The sequence below is a fragment of the Nyctereutes procyonoides genome, unplaced genomic scaffold (genome assembly GCF_905146905.1).
Source record: "Nyctereutes procyonoides isolate TBG_1078 unplaced genomic scaffold, NYPRO_anot_genome, whole genome shotgun sequence".
In the NCBI taxonomy this organism is placed as follows: Eukaryota; Metazoa; Chordata; class Mammalia; order Carnivora; family Canidae; genus Nyctereutes; species Nyctereutes procyonoides.
In genome coordinates, this window is record NW_026575051.1 from 1397523 (window position 1) to 1410131 (window position 12609).

The 12609-nt window shown below is 54.3% G+C and overlaps 1 protein-coding gene across 1 annotated transcript; it reads right to left on the reverse strand.

Moving 5' to 3' along the window:
- Nucleotides 1–114: 114 nt before the first annotated feature.
- On the reverse strand, nt 115–12561 carry SLC44A4 (solute carrier family 44 member 4). The gene is made up of 21 exons (XM_055330281.1): nt 12499–12561; nt 10542–10590; nt 9932–10005; nt 9714–9792; nt 8838–8937; nt 8633–8758; nt 8430–8490; nt 7015–7102; nt 6849–6932; nt 6363–6598; nt 6158–6257; nt 5452–5547; nt 5060–5159; nt 2328–2581; nt 2133–2227; nt 1956–2059; nt 1771–1844; nt 1482–1552; nt 1280–1374; nt 1123–1207; nt 115–349 (listed from the first exon to the last, which is right to left on the reverse strand). Exons 1-21 carry the CDS (start codon nt 12530–12532, stop codon nt 228–230), a joined length of 2127 nt encoding a protein of 708 aa, XP_055186256.1. The 5' UTR covers nt 12533–12561; the 3' UTR covers nt 115–227.
- Between the last annotated feature and the right edge of the window lie 48 nt (nt 12562–12609).

Genomic DNA, 12609 nt, shown 5'->3' on the forward strand with positions numbered 1-12609 from the left:
GGCCGGCGCCCCCTGGGGTGTTCTATGGGGCGGGGCCTCCCTTAGGAGCCAGGCCGCGGAAAAAAGCTGCAAGTCGCATTGGAGAAAATAAAAGGGCTCGGGTTTTTGAGAAAACAAAATATCCACCTTTAATAATTTTCTTAGAACTACGAGATCGAAATCTAGAGGGCGGGGTGCGGCTCGGAGGCGGTGCAGGAGGGGTGCTGCCCTGGGTCGGGGCGCGTCTCTCACTTCTTCCTCTTCTTGTGCCCCGGGAGGGCCTCGTTCTTCTTGCTTAGGATCTTGAGAAGGGTTTTGGACATGTAGTAGGGCCGGTCCGCCGAGCCGTCGTTCCTCTCCAGGTCTTCCACTGAGCGGCAACAGGACCGTTAGAGCGGACCCGGGGGCGGGGGGGGGGGGCGGGGCAGGCGCCTGGCACCCCCTGGGCAGGCTGCGCAACCTCAGTGTCTCCTCGGTAAACTGAGGCCAGTATTTCGTGGCGTGATAGGGCTTAATGGAAACTGCATGCCGACCGCCTACTGCCGACTGCAGCGCATACTAAACCCTACATGCGTGTAGAACTGACCCTTGAGGGACACAGCGACTAGGGGAGCTGACCCCCAGCATTCAACAGTCCGCCTGTCGCTTTTGATCCCTCCCAAATTAACACATATTATGTGTTACTGTATTCTTACAATAAAATGAGCTAGGGAAGAGAAAATGTTAAGAAAATCCTATGGAAAAGAAAATACGTGTGCAACATTGTACTATATTTATCAAAAAAAAAAAAGAAAGAAAAAAGAATCCCCACATAAATTGACGTGTGGGGATTAACCCGGGATTGTTCGAGGTCATATGAGGGTGAGACAATCCCCACTCACTACAGCCACCTGCTGGGAAGGCTCTTGTGGCTAACTTGTACCTTCTGTTTTCTAGGGAAAGATCCCAGAGGGCTTTGCGCTGAAATGCTCTTTCTTGGGAGATCCTGCCAGTCTGGCACCTCATTTCCTCCTTTCTACTGTAAATCCCTGGTTTGAGGATGGCAGAGGAGGCTTCCTCTGACTTTGGCTCCTTTAACTCCCAAAAACCCCTAAACAATCTGGTACCTTGAAATGTGGGGGAAGTGGTAGGGAGTTCACTCACAGAAACAGAGGAAGAGTGTGTCCACACACATGCCAAAAACACTGAAGAAGCCGCTGGCGATGACATAGGCCCCCAGGATGGAGACCTGGAAGATACAGGGCGTGTTAGAGTTCCTTTCTGGGGTTGGCTTGTGAGGCAGAGCCAGGGAGTCACTCACCATGATGGGCAGCCAGTAATAGTTGAGGGAGGGGTTTTCAAAGTGTCTACCCAGCCCCTGGATGCGACCGGTGAAAAAAAAAAAGGACAGGACCCCTGTGGGAGAAGCGTGAAGGTCAGTGTCATCACTACTCTGTGGTCACCTCTTCCACTGCCTTGTGCCTCTGCCCTCTGTCCCCGTAACTCCCAGCCCTGGCCCTTACCAACACCTCCAACCACCAGCAGCTTCCCGAAGAGCAGCAACAAGTCTGTAACTTTATCCAGCACAACCACCCTGTATGGGAAGTAGAGGTAGGTCAGGCATGAGGGGCCTGGCAGGGCCAGGAACTGGATTGGCGATATCAGCTGCTGTGACAGATGCAAAATGAAAATGGTTCACACTTCAAGATGGAGGCAGCAGAGCAACAAGCCATGCTTGAGGCCCTTCAGAGCACAGCATGCCCATGAAGCTGGCCTTGGGTGGGCGATCAGGGGGGTGGAGGATAGCTCAACCTGACAACGTTCCGCATGAGCAGCATGAAGGCATTTTTGGCGGAGACACAGAAATTCTTCCCGTAGACGGCGATCTGAGTGAGGTTGAAAAGTCAGAATTACCTGTGTGGAGCTTACCTGGGCCAGGGCAGGGGCCTGGGCCAGGGGACCCCAGAACAAGGGGCTGCTTGTGCAGTGGGGCTCACCATGATGTAGGCATTTCGGTTTAGGAACTTGATAAACTTCTCCAGACACCAGAGGCAGCACTTAAAGCAGCACATGATGCAGCGGGCCATAGGGTTCTGGGATCCTGGGAGTAAAGGGGGAGCTTATGTTTGGTCACTGGCCCCTGACAGCCCCTCCCTGAGGGGCCAGCTGCTCACCTCTCAGTTTGTTGTCAATGTACTCCAGAATGACTCGGGCCATCTGCACGAGGGTCAGGATGAGAGCTCCAAAGGCCAGCGACCCAGTGTGGTAGCTGCAGGAGGGTTGGGGGGCGGGGTGCGTGGGCAGAGACGGCTCCAGGACCCCTGAGGCTCCCAGGCTCCCCATTCCCAGCCCCCCTGCCCTGTCCTTACCGGAGTGTACGGATGAAGGCAGAGCTCAGGGGGAAGGTGGGAATGTCCTGGGGCTTCTGGAAAGCCCAGTAGAAGGAGGCAAAGGCCCCAGCCAGGACACACTGGCCCAGGGCCAGTACCCAGTTGACAGTCCAGAATAGTGCCAGGACCACATAGATTTGCAAGTTGAAGAGAGAACGCTGAACCAGGCCCGTGGATGAGTAGCTCTGGAAGATACACCTCAGCCCTGGGCACGAGGAGTTCACTGGCTGGGCCTGGGGGTGACACAGTGGGCTCACTCCCAGCCAACTCCTGCCACTCCCGGAGTAGAGAGAATAGCAGCCGCCCCGAGCTGAGGAAGCCACTTCCTTCCAGGAGATCCTTCTCTGGGTTCGTGTTGGGTTCATACTGCCTACTGTGTGACAGTGATTAGTTTTCCTCCAGGCTCCACGTGGGTACGAGAGCTCCCAGTCTACGCGGGCCCAGCCTTAATGGTGTGGAGGCAAGTGTGACCAGCCCCTAGCTCTCTCCCTGGCACTCAGTCAGCAATCTCCTCTAAAACAGCACCTGCAACTTCAACCAACATGCTTTCTAGCAAAAGTGAATGGACTGGGTATAGATGGTATAAAGGAGTTACTCTTAATCTTGTTGGGTGTGATAATGGTAGAGTGGTTATGCTTTTTTTTTTTCAAATTTATTTTGTTTTATTTTTTTGGTTATGCCTTTTTTTAAGATCTTAAAATTTATTTTATTTTTTATTTTTAAAGATTTTATTTATTTATTCATGAGAGACACAAAGAGAGGCAGAGACACAGGCAGAGGGAGAAGCAGACTCCATGCAGGGAGCCCGATGTGGGACTCATCCAGGGTCTCCAGGATCACACCCCGGGCTGCAGGCGGCGCCAAACCGCTGCGCCACCGGGGCTGCCCTTAAAATTTATTTTAGAGAGGGAGAGTGTGAGCAGGGGAGAGGGGCAGAGGGAGAGGGAGAAACATGGGACACCTGGGTGGCTCAGTGGTTGAGCATCTGCCTTCGGCCCAGGGTGTGATTCTGGAGTTCAGGGACCGAGTCCCACATCGGGCTCTGCATGGAGCCTGCTTCTCCCTCTAACTGTGTCTCTGCCTTTCTCAGGAATGAATGAATGAATGAATGAATCTTTAAAAAAAAAAAAAAAGGAGAAGCAGACTCCCCACTGAGCAGGGAACACAGGGCTTAATCCCACCACCCTGAGACCATGACTTGAGCTGAAATCAAGAGTCAGATGCATAACCACCCAGGGGCCCTTTTGAAAATACTTATCTGTTGGGATGCCCAGCTGGCTCAATCAGTAGAGCATGTGACTCTTGATCTCCGGTTGTGAGTTTGAGTCTCACACTGGGGGGTAGAGATTACTTAAAAAAGAAAAGTAAAAAGTCATTGTATGTCCAGACTCAATCTGATGTGTTTACAGGTGGATTGGCACTTATGTCCAGAATTTGCCTTTAAGGAAACTCTGGAAAAAAAGAATTGTGGGAACAGAGGGGGTGGGTGGAGATGGACGAAAACAAGGACAGTGTGTGGAGACATCTGCCTCTGGCTCAGGTCAGGATCCCGGGGTCCTGGGATCAGTCCCTCATTGGGGTCCCCACGGGGAGCCTGCTTCTCCCTCTGTCTGCGTCTCTTCCTCTCTCTGTGTCTCTCGTGAATAAATCAAAAAAAAAAAAAAAAGAAAAGAAAAGAAAGGAAAACAAGGATAGTGGGAAATTGAGGGTTTGTATGTGTTTCAAAATCTCCATAATAAAAAGTAAAAAACACAGAAGTAAAAAAACAACCCTTCCCAGCAAATGTGACAAAAATCTTGAGAATTGATGAAATTGCTGAGTGTGTGTTTGAAATTTTACAATAAGAATATAAACCACCATCCCGCTTTGTAATTGTGGGTTTGTGTCAGTCTCTGCTGCTAGATCCTGAGCAAGCTGGAAGGAAGAACCAGGTCATTTGGAGCTTTGCATAGCTGGTGCCTGGCACAGGGTGGGTCCTCCCTAAATGTAAACCAGCCTCCCTTGCCTGTATTAGAGTGCGAATGCCCTGAGGAAAGCCGCTGGTCCCTGCCTCCAGAAGTGGCCGCATGAAGGCTCTGAGAACAGCAATGCCCTGCAGTCTGGGGCCACTTTCTGGGAACCTTGCAGGGGAGAGTGCGGGGAAGCAGCTTCTTTCTCTGCTCTTCCCCCAGGACTCCTGCCTGCCGATTGCCTCGGGCACTGTGTTTGCAGGGAAAAAGACTTTAAAAAACCAAACAAAACCCATCTACAGTTATCAGCTCTTATCGGGTGCCAGACATTGTACAAAGCACTTTATGTGCCTGATGTCATTCGATCTTCTCAGCCACCCCCAGAGGCAGGTATGATTGTCTCCATTTTACAGATGAATGGACTGAGACTGGAGGCTGCAGTGGCTCATAGTTCTCCTGGCAGAGGCAAGTCCAGGGGAGGGTGGAAGTGCTGGTACTGGGCTTTCCCAGGGCCGCATGCTGCCTCCAGCCTCAGTTTCCTTCTCTGAGTAACGGGTGGCTGAGTGGGAGGACAACCAGCTCTGGAGTCCCTGGCTAGCTCCCTTTCTGGTTCTGCTGGGGGCCTGTTGTGTGACCTTGAGGGAAGTCCTTTTTTTCTCTGGCCCTCAGTCTCTGCCGAGCAATTAGGGATTTGGACCAGCTGGCCCTCAGGTCACCCCAGCCCTACTGGTGCCCCCTCCATGTCCATAGCAGTTCCCTCACCATAGGGTTGCATGATGTATTCATTTGCACTTTCCCACAGCTGGGCAAGCTGGCGTTGGGCGCCCAGAGGACATATTGGGGTTGCCCCGATGTGGCCAGGTACCCAGAGGGTAGTCAAGGAAGAAGGTATAGTCACATGGGGTCTCCACAGGTCCCCTCCTCAGGGACATCTTCCCAGGTACTTGTACAGGTTGTTTACTGCACAAAGTGTTGGAAATCAGCCTGGGCTCAGTCTTTCAACTCTGTCCAGGGACAGGGCTGTGTCTGCCCAGAGGAAGGGGCACTTTCTCCCAATCGCACTACAGCATCATACTGGCAAATATTGCCCCTTCCCCTACCCCCCATCCCGCCCTCACCCCCGCCCCAGGAGGGCTTGCCACGTGGACAAAGGATACAGGGCGGTCATGGCCCAATAGACAATGCAAATGAGCAGGAGGACAAAGGTGACCAGTGGGTAGAACAGGGTAGACATCATGTGCCCCACAGCCCTGTAGGGAGGTAAGAGCAGTCCATCGCTATGGCCGCAGTCCCTAGCGCCCACCCACCTTCCAGTGGGGCTGATCCTGGCCAGGTCCCTGCCTCTGTCCTTGCCAGGGCCTGCTCTGCCCCCCAGGCTGGGCATACAGTAGGTCCTCATTGAACAAAATGGAATGGACTGAATGGAATAAATCAGGCTCAAGAATCAGAGAAGCCACCTGGGGCAGCCTCAGGGCTTCAGGGCAAGTAAGAGAATAGAGTCCTTAAAGTATGATCTTTTGACAGATTTCGCAGGTAGGTCCTGGTTGTGAATAAGCTGCTGCTTCTCCTCCTTGCCTGGGTTCCTGCTATTGCACCACCACCACCACCACAATGCTGCTCCCGATGGAGGGGCTGCTTCATGTTCTGGGAACCCGACAAGACACTAACTCATTTAATCCTCTACAAAGTAAGAACTATTATTGCCCCCACTTCACAGACGGGTAAGCTGAGTCGCAGCCGTGTTAACCGCAGCGTCTTTCTGCCCTTCCCCTTCAGGGCCACCGGCCACCTTCCCAGCACTGCCACGCCATGCCTGTGCCCCTGTCCTCTGCCCCATCTCCCTCCCAGACAGGTTCTGACTTGCTGGCCTCCTCCAGGAGGGCAATGGCGATGCGAATCCGCTGCCGCAGGAAGATGAGCATCAGCAGCAGGATGCCTTCGAGCACGGCCAGCACGATCACTGAGAGTGGACAGGCAGCAGAGAGGCCTGCGTCAGGCCAGGGCCCAGCGCGGCCCCAGGCGGCCCTCGGGTGGTTGGTGGTGAGGGGCCGGGCGGGGCACTCACGGGCCGCCAGCCAGGTCTCCTGAACGTTGCGGTAGGCGCTGAGGTTGGTGGTGATGCCCAGCTGGGTGATGGAGGCACCCTCATCCCGCAGCACTCGGTACTCCTCCCAGCAGTGGTAGATGCCGTATGCCAGCACGCCCAGCACCCCGAGGATCAGCACTAGCACCAGGGGCCCGGCCACCAGGCGCAGAAGCAGGATAAACAGCAGGCTCAAGACCAGAGCCACACCTAGGGCACTGCAGGCAGGGTGGGGTAGGTGAGGCCCTCCCCCCTAAATCTTATCCCTTTCAGAAGCTCCCAAATGCCTCACACTCTCAATATCCTCAGGTTAGACTCCCTTTCTCTTGTAAATCTCGTTGGGCTTGGGGTCAGTTCTGAGCTCTGGCTCCTTCTCTGTCCAAGTCTCTTGTTTCAGATGTTGGGCTAGGAGACAGAGGATTGCGGAGGGCAGCAGGGAAGGAGGGAGTAGGAAAATCGGTGACTCACGTGAGAATCCAATACCAGGATTGGGCAAAATCTTCAAAGATCTTAACACTGATGTCTCGGGCGTTGAGGATGTCAAAAAGACCACTGTTGGAGAGGGTCAGAGTCGGGTGGGGCTGTTGGGGGGGAAGGGTGTGGGACGGAGATGCGGGGACAGGAGGATGCCCACCTGATGCCCTGGGAGATGGAGGTGTTGTTGGAGATCCCTGGGAGTTCAGGTGGAGTGCTATTCAAGAACGGAACACAACGCCCCAGAGCTGGAGGGAGAGAACCAGCGGGCTCCTGGGTGGGAGGGCCCAGAGTTTTACCTTCAAGGCCTTTGGCCTCCACCCAGAGCCCCAGTGGGCCTTAGGGAAGGGAGGAGAGAGATGGGCTTCGACCTCCCCACAGAGAACTGCTCCTGACTACACAGCCAAGAGGGCGCTCCTGCCCCACACAGCCCTGTCCAGCTTCCTTCACTGTCTCTCAGGACCCCTCTTCCTCCAGTCCTTGCTGCTTCCGGGTTGAGACCCTCATTTCCTCTGGCCTGACTCTTACACTCCACCCTTAACCCACCATTATAACCCACCACTCTCTGCCCGAGAGCCAGGGAGACTATGCTTCATCATTCTAAGGCTCTACGTCATTCTGCAGCTCAGACACTTCCAGAAGCTCTGTTCTGGAGTGCCCGTGCTCCCTGGCCAGTTCAAAGCCCCTGCATTGGGGCTCAGGCCACTTTCCCCTCACCTCTGTACCTCTGCTCTCTGGCGAGCTTCTCTCTGAGTGTTCTCTGTCAAAAAATCCCATCCATTACTCCCAGTTGAGCTCCATCTCCATGTCCTGTCCTCCAAGAAGCCTTCTCACCCCTTTCCCATCTTCTAAGGCACCTATTATGTGCCTAAAGAACCATTTATCTCCACCCTCCCAATGAATTTACTAAGCAGGCTGGCTTTGGCATTTACATTCTAAAGGTGAGGAAAAAAGGCTCAGAGGTTGAGTAATTGGTCCAAGACCACAGGATTGGAAAGTGCTGGAATCTAGATCTGGGTTTGGAGCATTCATTTGAGCTACTTTGTATTGTACTTATATCGAAAATCGGGTATTGTTTCTCATGCTATAATTAAAATTTTTTTCTATTAAAAAATAACTTTGACTATTGGAAAGAAGAACATATAGGGAAAATTGAAAAGCCAATTATGATCCCAATCACCCAGCCACGTTTGCTTGTGAGTAGGGATGGACATCTAGTCTGTTCCCAGTGCACAGACATTAACGTGTGTGGGTATATTTTCCCAGGTGTGTTTCCCTGAAACACTCATGCAATGTCTTTTCCAACATCTCTGATCTCTGCCCCTAAAATGTAGCTCAAACAGGAAGCAGCGTCTGCCCTGCGTCTCTCCTGGGTGCCTGGTGCCCGGCACGTGCGCGATAAACAGAGCATCTGACTACAGGATCAGGCTGCGGAGAGTGAAATGAAGACCGAGTGCTAATTCCAGTCCTGCCAGACAAGCTGTATGGCTTTACTCTCTCTGGGCCTGGTTTCTTCATTTGAGCAATAAGAAAATAGGACTAGATGCTGCCCGAGGAGAGAATGCAGCTTCTCACCTGGAGTGGAAGGGAGGAGGAAACCGGGGCAGAGCTCCTGCTGCAGACTCTGGATCACTGGCTGGGAGCCGGGGAGGACACGTAGATCACAGACACAGAGCAGGATGAAGGAGGGAGCCCCCACAACACCACTACCATAGTCACCTTCCCCCCCCATGTGACTCCTCCTTGGCCACAGCAATGACATTACAGGCAGCTCTCACCATATCCCAGGGCACCCCTGGCAGACAAAAGTTCCTGTTTGCCGTGTAGAAGACCTCCCCCACCTTCTGTGAGAGCTGGTTGACCTCCACGGTCCATGCGTCCTCGGGGCAGGAGGACACACACACCTGGGGGCAGAGAGCATGCTGAGGAGCTGGGGCCTGGACCCTGGGGCCATCTGGGTAAAGGCAGGTCCCAGAGTCTGACCTGGGGTGTGGGACACTGCAGGCCATTCTCAGCGACTGTGATGACATTGGTGGTTAGGACGCAGCTGAAGATGTTGAAGTAGAGAAGATATGGTTTATCTCTGCGGGAGGGAAGGAAGTGTGAGTCTCAGGGCCTCGTCAGGTGCGGGGAGAGGGGAGGACTGCCAGGGCCCAGCGGAGGGTGGTGGTGGGGCCCACACCCTGATGCACACTGCTCAACAACTGGCCTTAAGAAGCTCAGGTCAGCTGGGGAGATACAGGAAGCACCGGAAAATTTTCTAGAGTAATTGAGCATCGGAACTGCTAACAAATGTTAAGAATTTTATGACCTTGAGCAAGTCACTTCACTGCCCACTGCCTCAATTCCATCAGGTGTAAGGCAATAGTACGTACTTCACAGGGCTTGAATGAGCTTGTGTGTGCAAAGTACACCATCTGCCCGGAACGTAGTAAACCCTGCATAATTGTTAAGGTTTTATTATTTACTGGAAGCGTCCTGCATGCGGAACTGATGGCATGGCTTCGGGGATCACCCTGGTGTTTCAGGTGAAGAAATCAAAGCTCAGACTGGTTGACCACCTTGCCCAAGGCCATGTGACCAGAACCTACTGAGCCCAGCTGGGGACTCAAACGCCAAATTCTGAACTTTAAAACCTATGCATTTAACCATGGTTCTGTCTCCCATTACTGGGGACACTCAAAAGCCAACTGGCCAGGAATGGAGGCTGTTCAATGTGGCTTAGAGTGGTGAGACTCAGAGAGGATAGTGGCAGGTGAGCAACAGAAGAAGGAGCTGGAGCCTGAGTGCTAGGATCGTGTTCTCTGCCCACTGTCCACCTCACCTCTCGTCTGCCCCTCTCCCTGCCTTCATACTCACTTGTTGGCTCCCACCCCACAGTAGGCCCCAGTAGAGTTCCTGGGGTAGAGGACTTGCCGGGGGTCTCCATACACCCAAGCTGGAAGCAGACACAGAGATGAATCACCAGAGGGCCAGACTTCGGGGTGAGGTGGTGGGGAGCAGCCTCGGGGATGGCTCCTGCCCTGGTTCCTGCCCCCAGCCACTGCCCCCATGCTGCTCCACTGCTGGAAACTCACCCACGATCCCCACCACGATGTAACCCAGAATGAAGAGAAGGAAGAGGACACAGCAGATGACATCTGTGCAGCTCCTGGGAGAGAAGTGGGGGAAGCCTTTGGAGGGGGAGGCAGGGCATGTGGTCTAGAGGTATCACAAGTTGGAGTTTGGGGGATGCTGGAGAATGGGCCTCAGTAGGTTTTATTTTATTTTTCTAAGAAAATCTTTTTCTCACAATGCACCAGGAAGTAAATACAAGTGGTTGTTTCCATGTGTCCTCAGGAAGGAGAGGGCAGCAAAATAACCCCAAAAAACAAAAAAACACACCAAAATAACCGTTTTTTGGGTGACAGAAATACTTCTGAAGTATGACACAGAGAAGTGAACACCTCATAAGTGCCTGGCTGGATGAATTTGCCCAAAGAGCACATGCCCAGGTCAAGAAACAGAACATCCCAGCACCCCAGAAGCCCCCTTGTGCCCGCTCCAGACTCAAACATTCACCCAGGGGCATCATTCTCCTGGGGCAGGAGTTCTCTTTTTTATGACCTTCTTACCAAAATTTCAGTAAAATACAAAGTAAAATCAAGATCCCCCGCCCCCTAATTGGAGGCAGTGCCCAGAACTTACCTGTTCCTGATGGGACCTCGAAAGGAGGGGTCATATTTGGCCGGTTTCCCTGAGAGGTACGGGCAGGAGTATGGAGAGTGAGGCCCTGAGCAGATGGCTCCCCATCTCCTGTCCCTCCTGCATCCTGCCCTGAAGCGGGATCCTACCGGGGCCAAGGACGCCCCTGTCCCTCCAGAGTTCAAGGTGGGAGGAGGTGGGGAGATGGACTGGGGTAGGGCTGACAGGAGAATTGGAGAGTAGGAGACAGAGGTGGGATTAGGGCCTGGTCAGCAGCTTGACTGCTCACCGCGAATTCTACCAAGTTGGCTTTGGAAGGAGGGGGAAAGGGGGTCTTTTCAGGTTGATTCCAGCTCCTATCTTGAGGCTGGCAGCCAGGGATATAGCCTTCACCTCCTGCTCACTTCCTGCCCCATTTGTCCTGTGTCTCCCTCTCCTGCGATGTGGGACTCTGAGTCAAGCCACCTCTGGCTCTTACGCCCCAATCCTTATCCCTCTCGGCTCCCTGTACTCCAACCAGGGTGGGCGCAGATCCACAGCCACACCTGAGGGAGGTCATAGCCCCTCCCCACAGCTGCCCCAGCCCTACCTCCGCCCTCTGGCCCAAGGCCATGGGGAAAGAGCCTGGAGCCCAAGGCATTAACTCCTACATGGAGGGCCCTTATTTTCCTGCTCCCCACCTCATCTCTGCTAAAGGGGACCCCAGGCTACTGCCAGTCTCTGGGTGAGCAGTCAGGGTGATACCTAAGCCTGGCGGTTGAGATTGTGGCCGGTTTCGATTGTGGCCATGTCCTGTTCCTGGTCCTCCCTGAGTACACACGGGGAGGAGGTGGGGCCTGCAGCTAGGGTCCCCTGTTGGCACCGAGGAGAGGAGGGGGGACAGAGGGCTGGGCAAGAGTGTGGGAAGGGGTGGGATTCATTCTTTTTAGGTGTTCTGGACTCTGTCCCTCCATGGCTCTCAGACGTGAGATCAATGATTGACCCAAAGCTGTTCCAGGAAGTCTACTGGGGAGTCTTTCTGGCTCCTTCCCCTGACCTGCTTAGAGACCCGACTTCTGCCTCTGAGAGGCCCCTCCCTCTTGAGATTCCCTCCCACACAGACCTGGGGCTCAGACCCCCCCAAGCCCCAAGAGACCCTCACTGTTCACGGGGATCCCAGAGGCTGCCGCTCCAGTTCCTTCTCCTCTAGATCCCCCACCCCTAATCCTCTGGGTCTCTGGGACAGGCTCCCGGCCCTGGTTTCTCACAGAGTGCAGATAGGCTCCCTGTTCCTGCTCCCCTCAGGCCTTACCCTTCACGAACCCCTTGTGAAGTCCCTACCCGTCTCTCACGATATCCTGAGAAGGCCCCCCTCCTAAGAGACCCCAGAGGCAGGCCCCGGTCCCCTCTCCACTGAAACCTCCAGCCTAACACCTCACGGGAACCGCCAGACACACCCCACTCCTGCCATTACTGCTCACACAGACCCTGGCAGGCCAACTTCTAAGCACCTTTTCCCTTCAGAGACCCAGGGTCTAGGGCTGAAACCCCCCCTCCTGACAGGGGACCAGACCCCAGCCTCGCCCCTCACCGGCTCTGCAGCACGTAGACCCTCCCAGTCCCCGAGCCCCATCTTCCTGTTCAGGACACTGACCCTGCCTTTTACCATTCAGGCTTTGCTTTCCAGGGCCCTGCCCTGAGGGACCCAGATTCCAGCCCCAACTCCTCACAAGACCCCAGCCTCACTCCCCAAAAGCTCCCAGGTGAAGGACCTCAGCTCCTGAACCCCATCTTCCTCCCAGGACTCTGACTCTACTTCCTTCCATGAGCTCTTTCCAGACCCTCCCTTCAGGGATCCAGGACTTCCCTCAGCTTCTCTCCCTGGGGCCAGCCCCAACCATCATTCCCCCAGAGCTGGCCCAGCCTGGCCGCCCCTGCTCCCATCCTGGGCCTCACACCACAGCCTCACCCTCAGACTCACCATAGGCCTCATTCCTGTCCTGTTTTCCCCCCATGGTTTAGTCTCCCGAGTGCTCGGAGCCAGGGAGACCTAACGACTCACCTGCTGCCCGCCCCGCCCTCCCACACGTCA

Bases quoted from the DNA above. Each gene is read 5' to 3' on its own strand.
- SLC44A4 (XM_055330281.1), bottom strand. From the start codon at position 12,532: ATGGGGGGAAAACAGGACAGGAATGAGGCCTATG. The intron at 8,938-9,713 runs GTGAGTATGAAG...TCCCTCCCGCAG, and splicing joins TGTGGGGTGGGAGCCAACAA to AGATAAACCATATCTTCTCT. The intron at 1,845-1,955 runs GTGAGCCCCACT...AACCTCACTCAG, and splicing joins ACCGAAATGCCTACATCATG to ATCGCCGTCTACGGGAAGAA.